A 19,734-nucleotide genomic window follows, 5' to 3' on the forward strand; every position below is an offset into this window, starting at 1 on the left:
AGCTGCGCGGGCTGGGGAAGGAAGGGGCCGATTGCTGGGAAAGATATGACTATTTAAAGATAATGATTGCATAAATTTAATTAGCACACTTTCACGCAGCAAATGGCCGTTTTGTAATTAATGTATCTGGCCTTACTAAGCATGAAAGATCCCATCTCCCCCTCTCCCTTCCCGCTCCCCCTCCTCAGCGGCCCTAATGAAAGACAGAGAGCAAGTGACAGAAACAGTTTGTCATCGGCTCCAGGTGTCAGGGGCCTAATTGGCCGAGCTGAGGGGAGGAGGGGGGAGGCACGGGGCCTCCTTGACTCTGGAGGAGGATGGGAGGCCTGGGCTCTGAGGGCCCCCCCCCGGGCCCGGGGGTCCCCCTCCATCAGTGCCAGAGACGGATGGAGACGGACGGTGCCAGAGAGGCCTCGTTAGGCCCTGAGCAGACAAGCCGGCACGTGTCACAGCGCGTTAGGGACTCATGACAGTCGGCCGATGCCCGCTCCAGGGAGAGACGCCCCTCAGCCTCCTCCCGGGGTCGAGAAGCTGGCACGACACCATGATAGCCCCCGGTGATTAAGCACCTACTATGTGCAGGGGGCCCAGGGGCTGATGAAATCGGGATTCACCTTGCACCCGCTGTGCCCAGTGATGGCCACGTGGCGGGGTGGCTTTGTGAAGGCTCCCAGGGACACCTTCTGAGAAGATGGAGAGGAGTCAGCAGCGCAGCGTCTTGGATCCACTGAAACGCGGTACAATGAGGAGCAGCGGATCCGTCCCAGGGACCCGGAAACCGAGGCTCCGGGAAGCTAAAGTCTTGCTCCAATTGACCCAATCAGTAAGTGGCAGGCTGGGATCTGAACTCAGAAGGTCCAAATCTAAAGTCCCTTCCCTTCCTCGGGACGCGCTGCCAGACCCACTCAGCACCTTCTCCTGCCCCCGAGGTGCCATCCTCTACAGGGTGACCGAATGGCCTGACTGGCCTCATGGGAACGTCCGCTTGCCAAGTGGGTACAGCTGCCAATCTCCGTCATGTGTCAAGGTGGTAGGGTCCCCCAGTGTCCCTGCAGAGCCACCAGGTAACGGGTGCAGAGAGTTTGAGCCACCACGGCTGCGCGGACCCCTGATAGTGACCCTCCACGGTCCTCACCGGCCTCAGCCACGGGCCTGTGCCCAGCACACTCTTGCCCACTTTTCTCTGAGGAAGGAAGAGCGAGGAGGCCCTGAGCCAGCGCGGCCAGCCCTGGCCCCGCAGCCCTGGCCCCGGCAGCCCTCGCCCGGACCAAATTCAATTTCGAAGCTTAATGAGTTTGCAGAGGAGCCCAGTGAGCTCCCCACGCCGCTCCTTGCCGGCTGGGTGGTTCCCGGCCGGGCCACCGAGCGCGCGGTGGCTGAGCTGGGAGAGCCCTGGGCCCCGTCAAGAGTGGCGGGGGCACCGAGCAAGTGAAAAATGTCAGAGCAAATTGCTCTTGACAGCGTTAATATCTGCAGCTCATAGCCATAATTACATGTAAATAAATAGCAAAACCACACTCAGCTGGAGGCTCGAGCCGGGGACAGGCACCGCTAAGGACCAGCTGAGGACCGCTGAGCTCCGGGCCTGCCTCTCTTTCTCTTAGAGCCTGGGTCCCCCCCGCCCCCAGCCAGATTCCTGCTGCAGCCCAGGGCAGGGGCCTTAGGATCTGGTCACTCGCGTTCAAAATAAAAGGAAATAAAGACAGGTTGATGTCCCCTGCCCCACATTCTGGGCCCGCCGTGGGGCGCAGTGGGACCAAGTGTCCTCCCACCCCCCCTCCCTCCCTCCTCTCTCCCTGCACATCCTGTTCCATCTCTGGCTCTCCGCCCTGGGCATCCTGACGACGGTCTCCTGGCCTTGACCTTCTAAGGCCCACCCCTGATCCAGGGGCATCCCTGCATTCCTGTTTCTGCGCATGACCAGGGTCACTCAGACTCCAGACCGATGTCTCGGTCACCCTCCGTCCCCAAGTCCCAACACCCTGTTGGTCATCACAGGCCGCGCCCAGTCACCAGCTAAACATGGTGGGACTTCCTGGAGAGAGCATGAACTGACCCAGGGCCCCTCTGTCACAGGGTCCTCCCTGCCCCCGGCTCCACAGAGGCAAGGAGTGCTAATGCATGCACCTCTGCGGGGCACCCCACCCGGGACCCCGAGGGCAGCACACTCCACTCTTATCAGGGGGTGACTGTGGCCCCCAGAGAGGCCATCCTCAGAAATCACCGAGAGTAAGAATACGCTCAGGGACCTTCTAGGCCTCTGACCAGATGTGCCTCTTGCTGCCATGTTGGGGGAGCCGTGGATGCGTTGGTGCGGTTTTGTTTGACTGGACTGTCCGGGCTAGCAGAGCAGAGGCCTTGGGCTGAACTCACAGGGCCCAGCGGGAGGGCCTGGGAGGGTCAGGGGAGGGTCACAGGAAGGGAAGGTGGAAGGAGAAGGGTGGAGAGAAGAGGAAGGACCCAAGAGGACCAGGGGACAGCGCAGCCTGGAGGAGGCGGCTCCAGAGCCCCCCCAGGAGGACCCAGGGCCCTTCTCCCAGGTCCCGCCCACCCACCCCTCTGCATGTGGGGCTCCCCAGGCCCCTGGTGAGAGGCACAGACGCCCTCTCAGCTCCTCCCAGGCCCTGCCCACCTCCCAGCACGGAGCAGGGAGCCAGGGAACGCAGGCTCCATTCTTCAGGAAAAAAAATATGTTCTCTGGAGCAGGCCGGGGCTGCACCTTCTTGTTTAGCTCACCAGCTAATCCACTTATCAAGGATAAAGCGCCTGCGAATCCCCCTTGATAAAGGCAGCTACAAAATTAGCCCAAGTGTGCCCACGGCACCACGTGCCAAACAAACAAGAGGCCGGGCCCGCGGCTCAGCGACGGCTCCTCTCAGGCCCTGGGCAGGGAGCGATGCGAGCAGATAGCGGCTCCCTCTCTCCAGGGCCCTGCAGACTGCGAGGGGGGCGGGGGGTGATTATCCAGGAAAGGGGCTGGGCAGGGTGGAGGAAGGAACTGGGGTGAGCAACCCTTCCTATCCGACACTGTACCTTCCCCAGCTACTACCTGGACCCCCAGCTCCCGTTGTGACCCCACTCTGGGACCCTGAGCTGGCGCAGTGCTAACCCATTAACTCCTCACAGGCAGCCTGGGAAGTGGGTACTGCATCATCCACAGAGTAGAGATGAAGAAACTGACACACAGAGAGGTCAAATCACTGGCCCAAGGTCACACAGCTGGTAAGTAACTTAAACAATACATTCCAATTCAACACAACCCATTCGAACTCCAATCCTAGTCCCCAACTTGGACAGCAATCGTCTAAACCAGCCAAGGCCCTGAAGCTTGGCCCCAGCGATCTGGGGTCCCCTCCTCTGCCACTGCAAAGTTCTTTCAAGTGGCTGAAGCCTGTTGGCATTCCGGTGTGATATGACAACTGTGAGTCTCCCCTGATGATCACTGTGAGAGCGGAAGTTGTCCCCCATGGGCATTAGTGACTCCCGTCAGGGCTGTGGGCTCCCAGAAGCCCCAGCAGCCTCTCTACTTTGCTCCAAGGGGCCCTGGGCACTGGGCAGATGCAGCCTCTGACCGTGACAGCAGGATTACTACATGCCACCCAGCCAGGAAGCCAGAGGCTTGGGGAAAGTCACCCATGGTCAACTGAGGTGACCCAGGAGGTCCAGGAAGAGGGAGGGGCCAGGGGGGGATTCTAGAAGGCTCTGTCCTGGTGCTGCCCACCCACCCTCCAGCTCTGGCTTAGAGAGGAGGAGCTGGTCCCAGGCCAAGGGTTGGGGACATTAATCATGGGAAGCACCTGTCAGGGTGGCATCTGGAACTAAAGGGAAACACTTGGCAAAAGGGCGGGAACTTCCCACCCCAGGCGCCCGGGGATCCAGGACCAGCCACTGCCCCACCAGGAGGCCAGGGCATGTGGGGCCCAGGCCCGGCAGCCTGGGAGAAGGTCCCCACCCTGGGTGGACCTCTGCATCGAGGATGGGAGGAGGGGTTGCAGGGAGCATGGAGAGAAGCCCATCTGGGCGGGTTGCCACTGTCACTGGGGACAAAGGGACCTTCTGCTGTCACTGCTTCTGTTGATGGGCAACCTGATGATGCCACACAGCTGGGAGCCGGTGGGCTGGGACTGCAGAGCCGGGACTGTGTTCCGGGTCCTAGGCTCCCTGAGGCCCGCCCCTTGTGCTCTGGGCCCCCTCTCCCGAGGTTCCGGCCGTGCCTTCTGGTGGTCTCTGTCCACACCACACCTTGGTCCCTGGCCTCCTGGCCTCCCTTCTCTCTTCCCTCCCTGCTCCTGCCCTTTCTGCAGCCCTGTGTGTCCATCTGCCCTGGTCTTCCTGTCCTCGGGCTCTGCCTCTCTCCATCTCTGCTCCTCTCTGGGCACCTCTCCCCTCCCCTCTCCACGGCTCCTTCTGTCCCTCCCTTTCCCTGGCCCTTCCGTGTGTCTGTCTGGACCCACTTCCCTTGTCACCAGCATCTCATGACCCAGGTCTCCGTCCGTCTAGACCCACCTGCTTGTGCCCCTTGGCTCCCACTCCTGTGTGCCTCCTGCAGAGGGTCCCTCCCCCGTCAGCCCAGGAAGGAGTGTGCCCAGGAGAGCCTGCCCTGCCAGGGAGCCAGGGTACAGGCTGTCCAGCCCGTGGTGGGCATGCTTGGGGACTGCAGGATGGGAGGGCCCTTGGCCTCTCTCTGGATCCCTGGACACTTCATCCTGGTCTTGGAGGGGCTGAGGGCTCTTGCCCAGGCAGCTTCCTGTCACTGTCCTCTGCCGTCCAGGGTGGGCCCACTGTGAGTCACTGTGGGGAGCTTAGAGGGCATGTGGGAGCTGGGGCCGGGTGGTAAGGCCATTCCCAGGCCTGCACCTCCCCGGGGACCTTGTTAATGGGCAGACCAGACCTGGCAGCAGGGGTCTAGGCCAGTCCCTCCTGATCTGGCAGCCCAGCAAGGAGGGCAGGCCTGATCTGGGGCTCTGACACTGTCCCCCACTGACGACCTTGGCTTCTCCTCTGAATCTGCACAGGGGCCATGAGGATTCCAGGCCCTTGGGGCTCAGTGAAAATCAAAGAGCTCGTGGAAGCCTAAGGGTCTGCCGTCGCCAGGCTCTGGACTAACGCTCCGCGTCGTGACTGATATGAGCACAGACCACCCTGGACCAGGGGCCCTGCTTCTTCGGGGGTCAGGGTAGAGACGGAGCCCGCTGGGCAACTGCCTTAGCCCAGAGCCCTAGAGAGGGTGAGAGGAGTTGGCTGGGCGGGTGGACACCCTGGGCTGCAGCGGGGACGCCAGGTCCTGGGAGAGCACTGTCTATGGTCAGGGATGGAAAGAGCCCCTTGGGAGGAGGCTCAGGAACTTCTGCCCCTGGGCTTCATGTCTCAATTTCAGCCTGGATGTGTCCCCTTTGTGATAAGACACTTGCCAGGGTCCTCGTGGGACCTTAATCCTCTGATGCTCTGGGTCAGAGACCCCGGTCTGGCGAGAGGGTGGCATTCATTTGGCCTTGGGCCAGCTCCACGGGGCCTGGGGGGCTGGGATCTGAGCCCCCGACAGCCCAGAAGGATGGCAGAGGCAGGAGCAGGGCAGGCGTGGGTCTCCCTTGCGCACCCCAACACGCCTCCGTCTCCCTGGCTGGGGCTGGTTCACCCCCAGGGCCGTGTCTGTGTAGGCAGCTTGATCCCAGTGTCCATGCGACAAATCCGCCCTCTAAACATGGGGCTGCCGCCCACCCACCTGCCCTTGGAAAGCCCCGCCAACCCGAGAGGACTTGGCGGTGAACATGGGCTCTATTTGTGAAGGGGGGGGGTAACTCTTTTCGGGGTGTCTTCCAGCTCTGAGGCCCCTCCGGAGAGGGATCTTGGCTCAGTGTGGTTCAGAGCCCTCTTGGAGTCGCTTTCCAAGGAAAAGAGGGTCCAGGTGCACAGGAATCCCAGGGTGCACTTAGGTGAGGGGGCCCTGGATGGCTCCGCTCTGCCTGCAGGAGGTAGACAAGGGCGATGCTTGCTAGGCTGGCGCTTCTGGGTGCCAGGCCTGGGATGAGCTGCCTCTGAGGGGGGCTTCTTTAAAGGGCAGATTCCCGGTCCTTCAGCGGCACCCCCAGATCAGCCCACATCACCAGAGCCTGTGCTGGGAACGCGGCCTGGATTCATTCTGTCTCCCCACCCCGCCAAGGACTGGCTGGCCGGGCTTTTGACAGGCCTGGGCGCATTCTGCTTCTCGGGGCCGCCCTCCATCGACAGCCCTTGGGATCCCTCAGCTGAATTCCACCCCTGTGACCTCTGCACCCACCCGGCTTCTACCGTGTCAAAGCCTCTCACAGGCTCAGGGCGGTTCCCCTCCTGCCCTCACCTGGCATTATCCCATCTCCTGCCCACGCCTAATCCCCGTTTCCCAGGACAGTTGGTCAGAGAGCAAAGTCTGACCTCATGTGACCTGTCTAGTGTGGTCAAGCCAGCCTGCCCTGAGGAAGGTTTTCCCCTTGGTTGGGGGCCTAGGGGCAGACTGTCCAGCTCAGCGGGGGCGCCCTCCACTCCGGGAGGCCCTGGCTCCTGGCAGGGGTCAGGTGTAGCCCCCTGGTGTCCTCAGCGCTCAGGGCTGGTCTGGGAATAGATGCTCAGAGCCTCCCTGCACTTTATTGGGCGCCTACTACATGCTGGGCTTTGGGGTGGGGACCAGGCCCGCAGATGGCCTGGACCTTGCTTTAGCAGGAGAGAGAAGTATCCAGAAAGATACGCCCAGAGGCAACACGGCTTCCCTGGGGAAAACAGGGGAGGCTGCCCAGACTAGAGGTTCAGAGAAAGCTGAGGCCGAGAGTGTAGGACAGGGGAGGCCAGGAATGTTCTAGAGTAAGGAAGGCAAGGCCCGGGGCAAGGGGCTGGAACCAGTGGATGACACGGCAAGGACGCCCCCAGCCTCATTCCCCACACGTGCCCTCGCGCGGGCCTGGGTCCCCGAGTCCCATGCGACCCGCGGCCGGCCGGGCAGGTCCCCTGGCCCCGCGCTCGGCCTGCGGCGGCCGGCTCCTGCGCCGGATCCGGCCCGGCCGGGAATTAAGCGGCGGCCGAGCCAAGCGCGTCCTTATCTCGGGGAGACAGTCGTCGGGAATCACTTTGACTGAGTGGTTTTGTCTCCCCGCATTTTCCACTGTCAGGCGGCCTCGGGCCATGGATCAAAGGCGCGGTGGCGGCGGCGGTGGCGGAGCGCGAGGGGAGGGGCGGCCGCGGATCCGCCCCGCGTCCCTGTCCCCGCGCCCCTGTCCCCGCGCCCCTGTCCGCCCGGACGCCGAGCCACCCCAGAGAACACCGGTTGGGGGGGGACAGAGGTGAGCGACAATGAGCCTGAGTGGGGAGGAGGATGGGGGTGGGTATGGGGGAAAGGGGCCCCAAGCGGAGGGAAGCGCTGGAGGAGGGGAAAAGGGACGGTCCTGTCTGCCGGGAGGTGTGGGCCAGGAGGGGTGGGCCAGGGCGCCAAGGGCCAGGTGAGGGGGACTGGGAAGAGGAGGGAGGGAAGGAGGGCGGGCAGAAGAAGGGTGAGCTTCCCATCAGCTGAGCCCAGGAGAAAGGGGCCAGAAGGACTAGAGGAGGAGAAATGGGACGGCTGGCCAGGCTGCGCTGGGTGGGACAGGACGGCCACCTCCCAAGAAAGTGCTGGGTCTTCTGCCCCGCGTCAATGGCAGAGTGACTGGGGCCAGGAGACGACCTTCCAAAGCTCTCGGGTGATGCCCAGAAGCTCTGGCCAGGAGCCTCCTCTGACTCTGGCCTCCCAACACCCTTAGCAGAATTCCCAGGGCTGGCTGGACACTTGTCACCACTGGTGAAGATGTTGGAAAGATGCTGGCAGTTGGGGTGAGGGTCAGGAGAAAGGGGACCCCTGGGGCTGAGGCTGGGGCAGGGTGGAGCCTGGGGAGGGAGCTGGAAGGGAGCCTGGGAGCAGCAGCTCAGGTGTGGGGGGCCTTTCCGCACCCGCAGGGCTGGTCCTGCCCTTGCACTCACTTATGGTGACCTGGGGCCCATCATGGTCCCTGCCAGAGCCTCAGAGCCCTGCATCTGCCAATAGCTACCAGATACAGTGTGCAGAGACCCCTTCGCCGGAGTCCTATGAGGCGGGGACCCTGCTTAGCCTACTTTACAGAGGAGAAATGGAGCCGAGGAAGAACCTGGTAGAAAGTGACAGTGCTGGAGATGCCCCACTGCACCCCCAAACAGAGACCGCACCCCCAAACAGAGACCGCACCCCCTTGGTCCTGGTGTCTGCGTTCCTGCCTCTGGAGGGCGCTAGGATCAGCTGAGGTCAGAGTCACATTTGGGGCCCTCGGAGACCTCACCAGTGGCAGGAAATAGACTATTTCAATGACAGTCACTGGTCTCCCAGGCCAGGCAGTCCAGGCCCAGCCCCTGGACAAATTGTTTAAATCATTCAGTGCCTCTGTCTCCCCATGTGCAGAACAGAAATAATCCCAGGCCCTCCCGAAGGGGGGTTAGAACGATTAAATGAGATAATCCCTGTAATGGCCAGGTGAGTGCTGGGGAAATTTACCCAGAGTTATTATTCATTGCTTACTACTTGTCTAGCAACACGGGAACTTTTCATATGCTGATGAGGTGTGGTGCATTCCCCCACTAAGAGGGGGTGAGGGTAGGCCAAGTCTTAAAGAATAGGGGGTCTGGGTGCAAGACAGAAGAGAACGGGGTGGCGGAGGAAGAGTCCGGGAATGCAGGTGAGGAGGTTTGGAGACAGGGACTCGGCCCTGGGGGAGCTCACACAGTCACCCTGCCCCTCCTTGCTGGGGTCCTGCCCGGCCCCCAAGTCCAGTTGCCCAGCCATCTCAGCAGCGCCCCTCCCACCAGGGACCCCTGAGATGGGCCTGCGAAGCTCCGCGTCGGCCGCAGTATTAATTGCTAATCTCCCTCATTTTCTTCCCCTCTATCTGCCGGGACTGTCTCCTCCTGAGCCCCAGTGCTAATCAGAAAGAAGGACAAATCCGCTATTTGCATTCTTTCCCACCAAGCCAGGCAGGTCCCCATGGCTAAACCCCTGGCCTGCTGGGACCCCGGCAGCCCAGGGAGGAGGTGTGGGAGGAGGTGGACCTGGAGGGCTGGCCCCACCCGCAGAGCCAGCCGCAGCGCGGGCCTTGGCTCCTGTGGGAGAACTGCAGAATCACAGCATGGCCTGTCTCTCTCTTCGCACAGACAGGGAGACAGGCCCGAGCGGGGAGACTTCTGCTAAGATCACATGGTGGGCCAGAGACAGAACGAGGAGAGAACCGAATTTCCTGATTTTCCTACCAGAGAACAGGCTGGGCCTGCCCTGGATTCTCCTGGCCCAGAAAAAGAAGAAAAATGTCTGCCGGCCACAGTGCTGGGCGTCTCCCACCAACACTCTCCAGTTTCCCTAACGCTGTTTTGCAGATGAGGAAACTGAGGTTCAGAGAGCTCCCTCAGCTTGCCTGTGATCACACAGCGAAACAGAAGAGCTGGAATGGAGCCCTGGTGTGTGTCTGCTGTACTGTCCACAGTGGCCCTGAGCCAGTGGACCCCTCACTCCTGTCGGGCCCTTGGCCACTGCCTTGGCTGCCCCAGTCCCCTATCCCTTCTTTGACTTCCCCCTGATTAAACTCACATCTCGTCCAGGTCACCTTCTCTGACCATGTCCACCCTCCTCCAAACTTCCTTGCTCTCCCTGTTTGACCAGGGATCACAACACAGTGTCCATAACCAGATCTCTGACTGCTCTTTGTGGAGGGGGGTCTGGTCTCCCTGGACGTGTCCCTCATCCGAGCAGAGCTGGCCGCTCGTTGTGAGCCATGACCGTCCAGAGCCCCAGAGTCCTCTGGGAACCCACTACAACTGGGTTCCATCAGGCCTGTACTGTGCTGGGGGTTGACCAACAGCTATTGGTGGCCTACTATGTGCCAGACCCTGGGAATCACGTGTGTCACCAAAATAAGTCCTGTGCTGAGTGGCCCAGGGCTGCCCGGGGTCCTGCCTAAGACCACGGAGACCCAGGGGCCTGAAGCATCTGGTTTTCCCAAGCCGGCTGTCCCCCGCGCTGGGTCCTGACTCTGCAGAGGGACAGAGGTGGGGCTCGAGGGTGGGACTAGACAGACGCCCTGTGGGCTCTGAACTGCTGTTCAGCTCAGGGAGGGCCCAGCCCCAGGATCCCAGGACCCGCTGCACCTTCTCAGGAGGGAAGAGGCCGCTGGCGAGCTCTCCTAGCCCCCTCCATGATAAAAGACCCCAGAGTCACCCTGGAAGTCGGGCCACAGCCGGGACCGGGTTCCTGGTGCCACAGGCCTGGTTCCCCCTCCTTGGCAGCCTGGAAAGTTCCAGATCCTGGTTTCTGCAGGAGTCCCCCCCCCCCCCAGCTCCTCTCCACCCAGGAGAAGCGTGAGAAGGCGGAAACACAAACCCACCGGGCTGTGTGTTCCCAGGGCCTCGCCCCGTGGGCTGGAGCCAGGCCCTGATGGACAGGAGCAGGTGACCGGGATGCAGAGCCAGACATGGGAGACGGCCCAGCTCTTCCCTGGGAGGAGGTCAGCCATGGACAAAGGCATCCTGGCTGCGAGAGAGGAGCCGGGCGTCTGCCCTGAGTGACGACGGCTGTCAGCTCTCACCTCTGCCTCCACGGTGGCCCTTCTCAGCCTCAAGGCTCACCCCTGCCTCAGGGGACGCCTGGTGAGCAGAGGGGCAGCAGCCACATCCGGGTCCCCAGTGTCTCCCATCAGGCTGCAGTGAGGGGTGGGGCGGGCAGATGTGGGGGGGGGGGGTCTCGGGAGCTGGATTGTGACCTGGTGAGGTGAAAGCCAGCTGGGGGGCAGACACTCGGCTTCAGGTCCAAGAAGATCAGCCACAGACTCCTGGCCCCTCCACAGGCTGACCCCTGACCCACACCAACGCTGCTGGTCACCTCGGGAAATGGGGGCGGGTGAGGGTGACTCAGCGCTCTCCTGATCCTGGGGCTCACATCTCCATCTGAGTCACCCCACCCTTCCCCAGGGACCCGAGGCGGCCGGAAGTAGCGTCTCCTGTGCTTTCTGCACCCTGGCACCCTCTCTCCCCACACTGGGTCAATAGAACACCCGGCGTGGTCCTAGGTGGGAACCCAACCCGGGCGTTTCCCTGGCAACCGAAAGGGCTCAAGGAGAGAGGGGAGGGGAAAGGACGGAGGGCCCTGAGGCAGAGTTAGAGACCAAGCCACAGAGGGTAGGGGGGTGTGGAGAATGCACATTTATTGAGCACCTACTATGTGCCAGGCACTTGACTCCAGTTTGTCAGTCCTCACAGCACCCCCGAGAGGTAGGGATTGTGGTCCCTGTTTTCCGAGGAGGAAAATGAAGCCCAGAGAGGTGAAGCAAGCTTCCCCAAGGTCACACAGCAATTTAGTAAGCGGGAAAAGCAGGACTCCAAGTCAGGGCTTCTTATTGCCAAAGGCCTCGTCATTTCTGCCACCCCAGGCTTTCTTCCAGTCCTGGTCCCCGAGGGAGAGGCCTCCCAAGAAAGGGAACGTCAGAAGGAGACCCCAGAAGGCCAAGGGAAGGAAGCAGGCGGCACAGCAGAGGAGTTGCCCAGGAAGGAGGCGAGGGCAGGGCTGGGCGGGGCGCAGAGGAGCGCGGGGGTTAAAGCCCGTGTTCCTACAACCTGCTAAGCCGGAGAAATGAATTCTGATCCCTCCAAAACCCAACCTTGGAAAATGTGCGAGAGAAGGGTCTCCTTTCACGGGGGCAGGAAATCCTCCACACCTCCTCCCGATGCCCCGGTAATGCCAGGATGTCCCCAATCTGCTTTGAGGAATGGAGAGATTAAGAATAATAAAAAAATTGCAATAAAATGTGTGTGAAGGAGGGGGTAATTGTGGACAAACGCAGCATTCAAATTCATTTCTCGGCTCTTTCACACACCATTTCAATCTTATTTTCTGCTTGCTAATGAGATCTTGTTGCCTGGGCCAGGCAAAACCTTCCAATATCAGGACGTAATTGCACATAATTTTCTCTCCTACCAGTGATTTGCATCAGTTTTTTAAAAATTCTGGGCTATTTAACACTCTACGATCCCCCTCCCCATCTTCCTGCCAACAAATCTCTTGCTCCCTCCTCCTTCCCCGTCCTGGTCCAGCAAGACTCATTTTAAATGCTTATTATAAACGCAATGTCACCAATAAAGGGGCGGGGGACGAAGAGGAAATAAGAGGAGAAAGAGGCAACGGGAGTCTCCAGTGCTCACCCGGGGCCAGACGTAGCTCCCTAGGGCAGCCGACTGCCTTGACCTTGTCCTGCTGAGGGCCAGGGGGGAAGTTCATGGGTCAAGTGGATCTTAGTTAAAATCCTATCTCCACATCTCACCAGCTCTGTGGCTTTCCGCAAGTTACTTGACCTCTCTGAGCATGTTTCCCCCAGCAGAGGGATGGAATGACTTCAAGCAGGCAAAGTGCTTTCGTGGGCTCTGGCACCCGGCAGGTGTTCTGTTGAGGGAGTGTCTGTCCTTGCTGGGTGGCTCCCCGGAGGCTAGCTCCCCGTGCCAGGAAGGCAGCTCCTGAGAAGCCTGCAGGAGCCCTGTCCTAAATCACAGTAGCGCTGGGAGCTGCCTCCCTCCTGCCCTCAGAAGGGAGGAGTTTGGGGACACAGACTATGAAGCCCCTTCTGCCACCAACTGCCCCCATGACCTTGGACCTCAGCTGCCCTGTGTGGATGTGGCACCAGCCTCTCAGGGCAGCTCAGGAAAGCACAGCAGGCCCCGGAGCCAGCCTGCTGCATTCCAGCTGTCACTTTCTAGAACCTTCCACAGAGCCTGACACAAGACCCCACAAACAGTCGCTAATAGGTGGATGGAAGACCCCGGATAAAGCAGTCTCCTTGCCTGTAACATGGAAGTCACAGGATAGCTGTGACCTGGGACACAGGCTCAGCCTTTGGCCCGCCTGGGCCTGGCTGCCGTAAGTGTCCACCCCATGGTGACGGTCACTGTAGTTTTTATACTGTTTGCAGCACTGGGGGTCGAATCTAGGGCCTCACCCACACTAAGCAGCTGCGCCCCAGCCCCCGTCACCCCATTATTACGTGCCCAAGAGGGACAGGAGCCTGGGTCTGCAGGGACAGTGGGCAGTGATTAGCTGCACACTTGGAGGGTAGTTTTCGTAGCTCGGTGTCGGGGGGGATGGTGACTATGTAAATCCCTTTATAGATTCCTTAAGCTCCAGAGAGGGACATGGTGGCACCTGGGGACGTTATGAGGAGCACAAGGACTCTAGCGCCCTGGGGGCCACCAACACAAGGGTGTGACCTGAAGCCAGTCTTGGGAAGCTGAGCCCTCTCTGGTCCCTGGTTCCCATTTCCAGCCCTGAATCAACCCCTAAAAAAAGCTGGGGAAGAAGGGACTTGGGGACACAGACTCTGAACCCAGTTCTGCCCCGATGGCCCTTTATGGATTCTGGGACCAGCTTCTCGGGGCTGACCGTGTACAGCACAGTGGGCTCTGGAGCCACCTGTTCCTAGCCCAGCTCTGTCACTTTCTAGAACCTTTCACAGAGCCTTGCACCTGGGGGCACATGGCTCATCCCTGGAGAGACCCCAGCACAGGGAGCCTGCCTGTGGCCTCCAGCCCCAAGGACCCTGGAAATGGCAGAATTTTGCTTGTGACTCTGTGCTTGGGATTTGGGGCCAATAAGACCTGCAAGTCCCGGTGACTATGGGACACCTGCCTCCTCCCTCCCAGGGACCCCTTTAGAGCGGACTGTGCTCTGCTATCAGGCCGGGGCGCCCAAGGACAAGAGGCTTGTCCCCGCCATCTGACCTGGAGCTCCTGAGCTGCTCCCCACCGCGCTGGGGCCCCGCAGGGCAGGGGACCCGGGTGTCCTCATTCTGCACCCTCTGCTTGTCCCTCCTAGACGGGGCTGGCAGCTCTTAGAGTTGTCAGTGTACTCCCGTTCCCAAGGCGTCTTTTGTCCCCAACTCCCAAGTTGTTTTCTAAGAGCCTTTTCCAAGGTCCCGACCCTGGAGCAAAGGGAGGGGGGGCTGGGGTCTGAGTCCTAACCCGGGATGAGCCATCGGAAATGAGGTCCCCTGGGCTCCCCGACACCTATTCAGAAGGACACAGTGCGCAAAGCTGGGACCTCCTGTGTCAAGCACTTAGCACCTGATCCTACAAGGCTGGCGTTTGCAGTTGGGGACACCAAGGGACCGAAGCCTAAAGGAAGGGCTCTGCCCACCCAGTGGCTCTGCTACTGGTCCCCACCCTGAGGTCCTGGGCCTCGGTTCGCTCATCTGTGACATGGGGAGAGTGCTCTTCCCTCCCCCAAGCTGAGCGGGGCAAGCACTGAGCAGGGCCCAGGCTGAGCAGGTGACAGGGTGTGGGGACAGGGCCTGGCACAAGCAGGCAAAGGGCCTGGCACAGGCAGGCAGCTGGTAAACCGCTTTTCTCTCAGCTGCCCAGGACACAGGCACAGAACTGAGGAGAAAGGCTTTTTCTGTGAAATTTTGCCAAATCTCCCAGGGAGTCCTGGGGGCTCTGTGACACCCACTTCCCTGGCTGCCTGGTGACAAGGGACCCAGGTGAACCTGCAGAAGGAGGTGTCTTCTCCCCAGAAGCCATGAGGGTGAGGAGCCGGCTGCCCCAGGTCTGCCCAGGTCTGCCCAGGTGCTCCGAGCCCAGCTTCAGGCCCGGGGGCTTCTGTAAGAACAAACCACCGTCCAGTGTCCAGGGCAAAGCTCCCGGCTCACAGTGAGCAGCAGGACCTGCAGCCCTGGGTCACGGAGGCCGTGCTGGCCCCAGCCCAGGTGGAAAGCCACCCTCTCCTGGCCCAGGTGAGCTGCACTAAAGCCCCTCCTGCCGGGGGGGGGGGGGGGACACTGGGCCCATTTGTCCCCACAAATGATCTCCCTATAGAGACCCCTCCTGGGTGAGAACCCCCCACCCCACCTCTCCAAGACCCCAGAGATGAGCCGGTGATGTTGCTTGGGCAGGGGATGGGGGTGCTGGGGGGTGGGGGGCTGTGCGTGGGAACCCTGGAGTCAGGGCTGGGAAAAGCTGGGGCTTCTGTCTTGGACGTGAAGCCCCCGCCCACCCCTCCTCCCCCCGCCCCACTCCCTGTCTTTCAGGTCTTTCAGGAAGTGTCCAGGGCTGAACCCAGCTGGGCGCATGGGTGCACACACACACACACCCATGCACACGCACACACGCGCGCACACGCGCACACACACCCATTCACACACGTGCCCACTTCTGCCTTGGCTCCTGCCCTGAGTGCAGCCCCCTCCCCCCCGCAGCCCTTCACCCCTGGGTCCCCTCTGCCCCTGTCAGACCCCCCGTCTGTCTTCACACCTTTGGTGGGAACTCTGGGTGGCTCTCCAAGGTCACCCAATCCATCATGTCCCACAGCTTCTCAGCCCCAAGATGGGGTGCACTCTCCCGGTCTCTTCCTTTCAACTCTCCTCTTGTGAGGCAGCGGGGTGTGGGTCCCCCTCGGGGGCTTCCAGGCAAACACACCCCACCCCAAAGCCGTCTAGCCATGAGCGGGGAAGTCTCCTGCTCACCCCAGGGAGTTGTCCTCCCCTCCCTTGTCACCCTTAAGCCCATCCCCTCACCCAGGGACCCCTGTCTGCTGGGTCTCCTGGCTCTGTGACAGGGTCCTGCCGAGGAGAAGCCTCGGGCACAGGAGGGGCTGCAGCTACCTGGCAGGGGGCTAGGGTGCCCTGGCTCAGCCTGGCCAGCCAACATGTCCCGCCATCTGTAAAGGGAGGCAGGGGCTCCACGCTGTCTCAAGGTCCCTCTTCAACTTTCCGAGGGTGTTCCCCCACACTGGCTCTGTCCCCAGCGCCAGGCCTGGACCATGTCTGGGCCACGGACACCCCAGCGCTCGGCAGCACCTTCCCTCAGCAAACTCGGGGCTCCTGGGTTGCCGACCCCCTGTTCAGTCCCGGCAGGTCAGCCTGGCCGGTTAGCCCCCCACACTAACGAGACAGAGGTCATGACCTTGAGCCCCCAAGAAGCCACTTGGTTTCACTGGCGAGGGGAGGTCTGGCCTGCAGGCTGTGGGCACGTGCAGGGTTTGTTCACCCAGGAGGCCCGGGGAGACCAGCCCGGGGCTGACAGTTCAGCTGGGTCATGTCCCCTCATCCTGTGGCCGGGCCCAGGAGGCTTGGGGAGCCTCCAGAGGGTGCTGCGTGGCCTGCTCAGGTTTACTAAGCCCTTTCCAATGGTCACTTCACTCCATCCTCAGTGACCCTAGGAGGTGGGTACCCACATTGTCCCCATTTCACAGACGAGCAAATCAAGGCACATCAAGGGGAAAGGACTGCTCCAGGTCTTCCCAAGCGAGGGACAGGCGGAAACGCAGGTAGCCCCCCCGCTGTGCGGGTCAGTAGAGACACCAGAAGGAACCCAGACCAGCAGACCTGCCTTAGACCAGGGACTGGCATTTTTTTTCTGGGTAGCCGGATAGTATTTGAGGCCCCATAGACCACTGCACTAGAGCAGCCTTCACGTGATGAACGTGGCCGTGTTCTAATAAAACTTTATTTACACAAACAGGTGGCTGGAGGCTGTGGCCTGCAGGAAGTAGCAGATCCCCTTGACTCTTTAAAAACAAATTTTCCCTCGAGGTAGACAACAGGTGTCCCATATCGATTACACTGTCCAGGAAACAGGACAGGGAGTCAACTAACATTGGCTCGGCCCTTCTTTTGTGCCAGGCTGGGTGCTAGGTGCTTAGACTGGTGACCAGGTTGGTGCAGGTTAGCAACAGAGTTTTGTGTAATGGGGGATAAACCAAGGCTTGAGCTGCACAGCAGCTTGAGGTCACCCCAAGAAGGCAGAGCGAGGATTTCAACTCACCCTGAAGCCCGACCCTTCCCCCACAACAGCTGTTGGGATCCGTTTGTGTCTGGTGTCTGCTCCCCACAGACAGGGCTGGGGGTCCCAGCAGGTGAGAGACAGAATAAACCCAGGCGGGCTTTGTCCCCTCCCCCACGGGGATCTGGGAGCTACTGCAGCTACAGAAACGAACCTATCGGTGCCTCAAATTCCCTGCGACTTCTGGCACCATCGACTCCTGTTCCTCAAACCCACCAAAAGCCACCAGGAGCCCAGCGCCAACTCTCTGACTTCATCCCAAGCAGGTCCCAGGACCTCTCCGAGTGACTAAACCAGCAACCAATCATAGCGAGTGAACAGAGTTCTGAGACCCAATCAGAGTGCAGCTCTGGGTCCAGAGCCTCATCTGCAATTCTCTGCACCCCAGAGGGTCCTGCCTCCCAAGGAAAGGTCGCTCCTGGTGGGAGGCAGGAGATGCAGCCCAGGTGGACCCCAGCCCAGCCAGCCTCCTGCAGGGAAGGGGCCAGGCCCGACCAGGCCGACCTGAACAGCATGCGGTGGATGGGGCAGGCCCAGGGCAAGTGCACAGTACTGTTTCGGTTTCTAGACAGCAAGACAGTGGAAGCCCTCCCTCCACACGCAGGTGGGCAGCCTGAGAAGCTCACCCTGGGCCGAGGACCACGGCTACCCCAGTAAGTGGGAGTGGACAGAACAGCCCCCCCCCGAAACTCTCCCCAACAGGCAGGGGGCTCACGGAGGCCAGTGAGTTCTCAATGACACCTGTTCTCTCCACGGAGAACCAACCTGGGTCACCCAGGGCACTCACGAGCTGGGCCTCAGGTGTCTGGTGATGGGCCTGGGCGGAGCAGGGGGGCCACCTACCTGAGGAGACAGACCGTTGCTGACGGGGTTCATGTGGTTGGAGGGGGCCCCCGGGTTCATGAAGCTGTCGGAGTAGCTGGAGAAGCTGTGGCGGGCTCCGTAGGCAGAGCTGGTGTCCGCGGCAGCGGCTGCGGCCAGCCCACCCTGGTGCATGGTGGACGGCGGGAGGGGCTGGGGCCGGTGCACGGTGCTGCCCCCATCTGTGGAGAGACCCCAGAGAGTCCTGAGCCTGGGACCTCGCCCTGGAGGCTGTGCCTTTGAGGGCAGGAAAGAGCCTCCTAGGAGGAAGGCCGGCCATGAGCCTCTGCAGCCCAGGCTCACCCCTGGGGGAAAGCGGCCACCTTCTCAGGTGACTTGGGAAGAAGGGACACACTGGCTCCTGAGCAGGACACTAGGGATGGGCCAAGTCTTGACTGACACCCTTATGCCCAGACGTCCTCTCTGCAACTGCATGCTGCTCTTGCTGCAGGTACACAGCAAGTGCTCCGTAAATGTTAGCTGGACTGAAAGTCACCCCCCCCCCCTCCCATGACTCTAATCGGCTCAGACTTGGCCTGTTCCTGTATGTGAGCATCGGCCACGTGCCAGGGGCTTCCACAGGTGCTGTCTCAGGGCCACGGGGTGAGAACTCGATTCCCATCATTTACAGATGACAGCACCAGTCTTGGTGGGGTTGGGGACTCATGCAAGGTGACAAGGCCAGTAGGTGGTGGGACGAGGGTTCACATGGCTTGACCCAGAGCCGTTTCTGTTCCCAGCTGTCGGGCAGCTACACGGCTCTGTCAGGGTCCCTCTTTCTGTGCAGCCCTTGTTGGGAATGCAGAGTCTCGGGCCCGCAGCCCAGCATGTCCCCAAGATGCCCGGGACCCGTGATGGAAGGGATTTGGAAAGCTCTCTTCCAACAGGTGCTCGGAGGTGCCCAGCTGAGCCTCCTGGAGGGTGACCTCTTGAGCCAAGGATTTCAAGGGCATGGCGGGGTCTTTTTTTGGCCTAACAGTGTGTGCACAGGAAAGTCCACAAGTGGGACAACCTAGAAGGGACAACCCCTGTGAGACAGAGGACTGGAGGCTCAGGTGGCCGGGGAGGGACGCGGGGTGGGCCGCACGCTCACCTTGGGAGATGGTGGTGGTGGGGTAGGTGGAGTCCGGCAGCTGGTATGGGGGCAGCGTGGGCATGCCCGTGGGCGGGAAGCCCCCTGGCAGGAGGTGGTTGAAGGCTGCCAACTGGTTGGCTCCTGCCTGCTTCCGCCAACGGGCACGGCGGTTACTGAACCAGACCTGGGAGACGAAAGTGGAGATGGAGACCACCTGGCTGGAGCAGCTGGAACCAGTCCCCACCCCCAGCCACATCCTCCGGCCCAGGCAGCGTCCTTCTCCAGGGAAGGACGGTCCGCGTCATGCAGACCTGGACGGTCTGCGGGAGGATTTCATAGGCAGGACCCCCTTCTATCCTCGTGACCAGTGAAGAGTTCTTATTATTGTCCCCATTTTAAAGATGAGGAAACTGAGACTCAGAGAAAATGGGTAACTGGCCACAACAGGATAAGTTGAGGCTCAGACCAGCCTCTTGTCCGTGATCGCCCCACTGCTGCTGCGCCAGCTCTGAGGGTGCTGGTAGTCTGCCGGCCATCCTTGCCCATGTCTGTGTGTACCCGACCCTGTGCCCACTTTACAGCAGGGGAAACTGAGGCTCTGAGAGGTCACAGCTCGCCCAAGGCCACCTTCCTGCAATGGATCTAGGTTCCAACTGAAATCAGCCTGGCTCTCCAAGGCGGCTCGCCTGGGTTTGCAACTCCTTAGGACCCAGAGAGACAAGGAGAGAGGGTGGCGGGCTGCTTCGAGGGCTGTCCCCACCCCTGGGCTCGGCACCTGCTGCCCCCTCTCACCCCAACGCCCTTCCTGCAATGGCTCCTCGGCCTTCAGCTCAAACACCCCTCAGCGCTGACTCCCTCACTTCTCATCTAAGGGGCACGGGGCTCAGCTGGGTGCAGGTGCTCGGGGCCTGACATGGCTCTTCTCTAGGTCCTCTAGGAGCAGCGGCCCTAGAGCAGAGGGCTCC

At 61.1% G+C, this 19,734-nt stretch overlaps 1 protein-coding gene across 4 annotated transcripts in view; it reads right to left on the reverse strand.

Moving 5' to 3' along the window:
- The window catches only part of PAX7 (paired box 7), a 91,733-nt gene that overhangs the window by 18,826 nt on the left and 53,173 nt on the right, over positions 1–19,734 (reverse strand). For all 4 annotated transcript variants that reach the window (XM_081306009.1, XM_081306008.1, XM_081306011.1 and 1 more), the window contains exons 6-7: positions 18,788–18,953; positions 17,677–17,876 (exon numbers count right to left, since the gene is read on the reverse strand). In XM_081306009.1, coding sequence (XP_081162135.1) covers positions 17,677–17,876; positions 18,788–18,953 — 366 coding nt within the window. The remainder of the gene's footprint in view (positions 1–17,676; positions 17,877–18,787; positions 18,954–19,734) is intronic.

Source organism: Spermophilus citellus (genome assembly GCF_964194105.1).
Source record: "Spermophilus citellus genome assembly, chromosome: 9".
Classification (NCBI taxonomy): domain Eukaryota; kingdom Metazoa; phylum Chordata; class Mammalia; order Rodentia; family Sciuridae; genus Spermophilus; species Spermophilus citellus.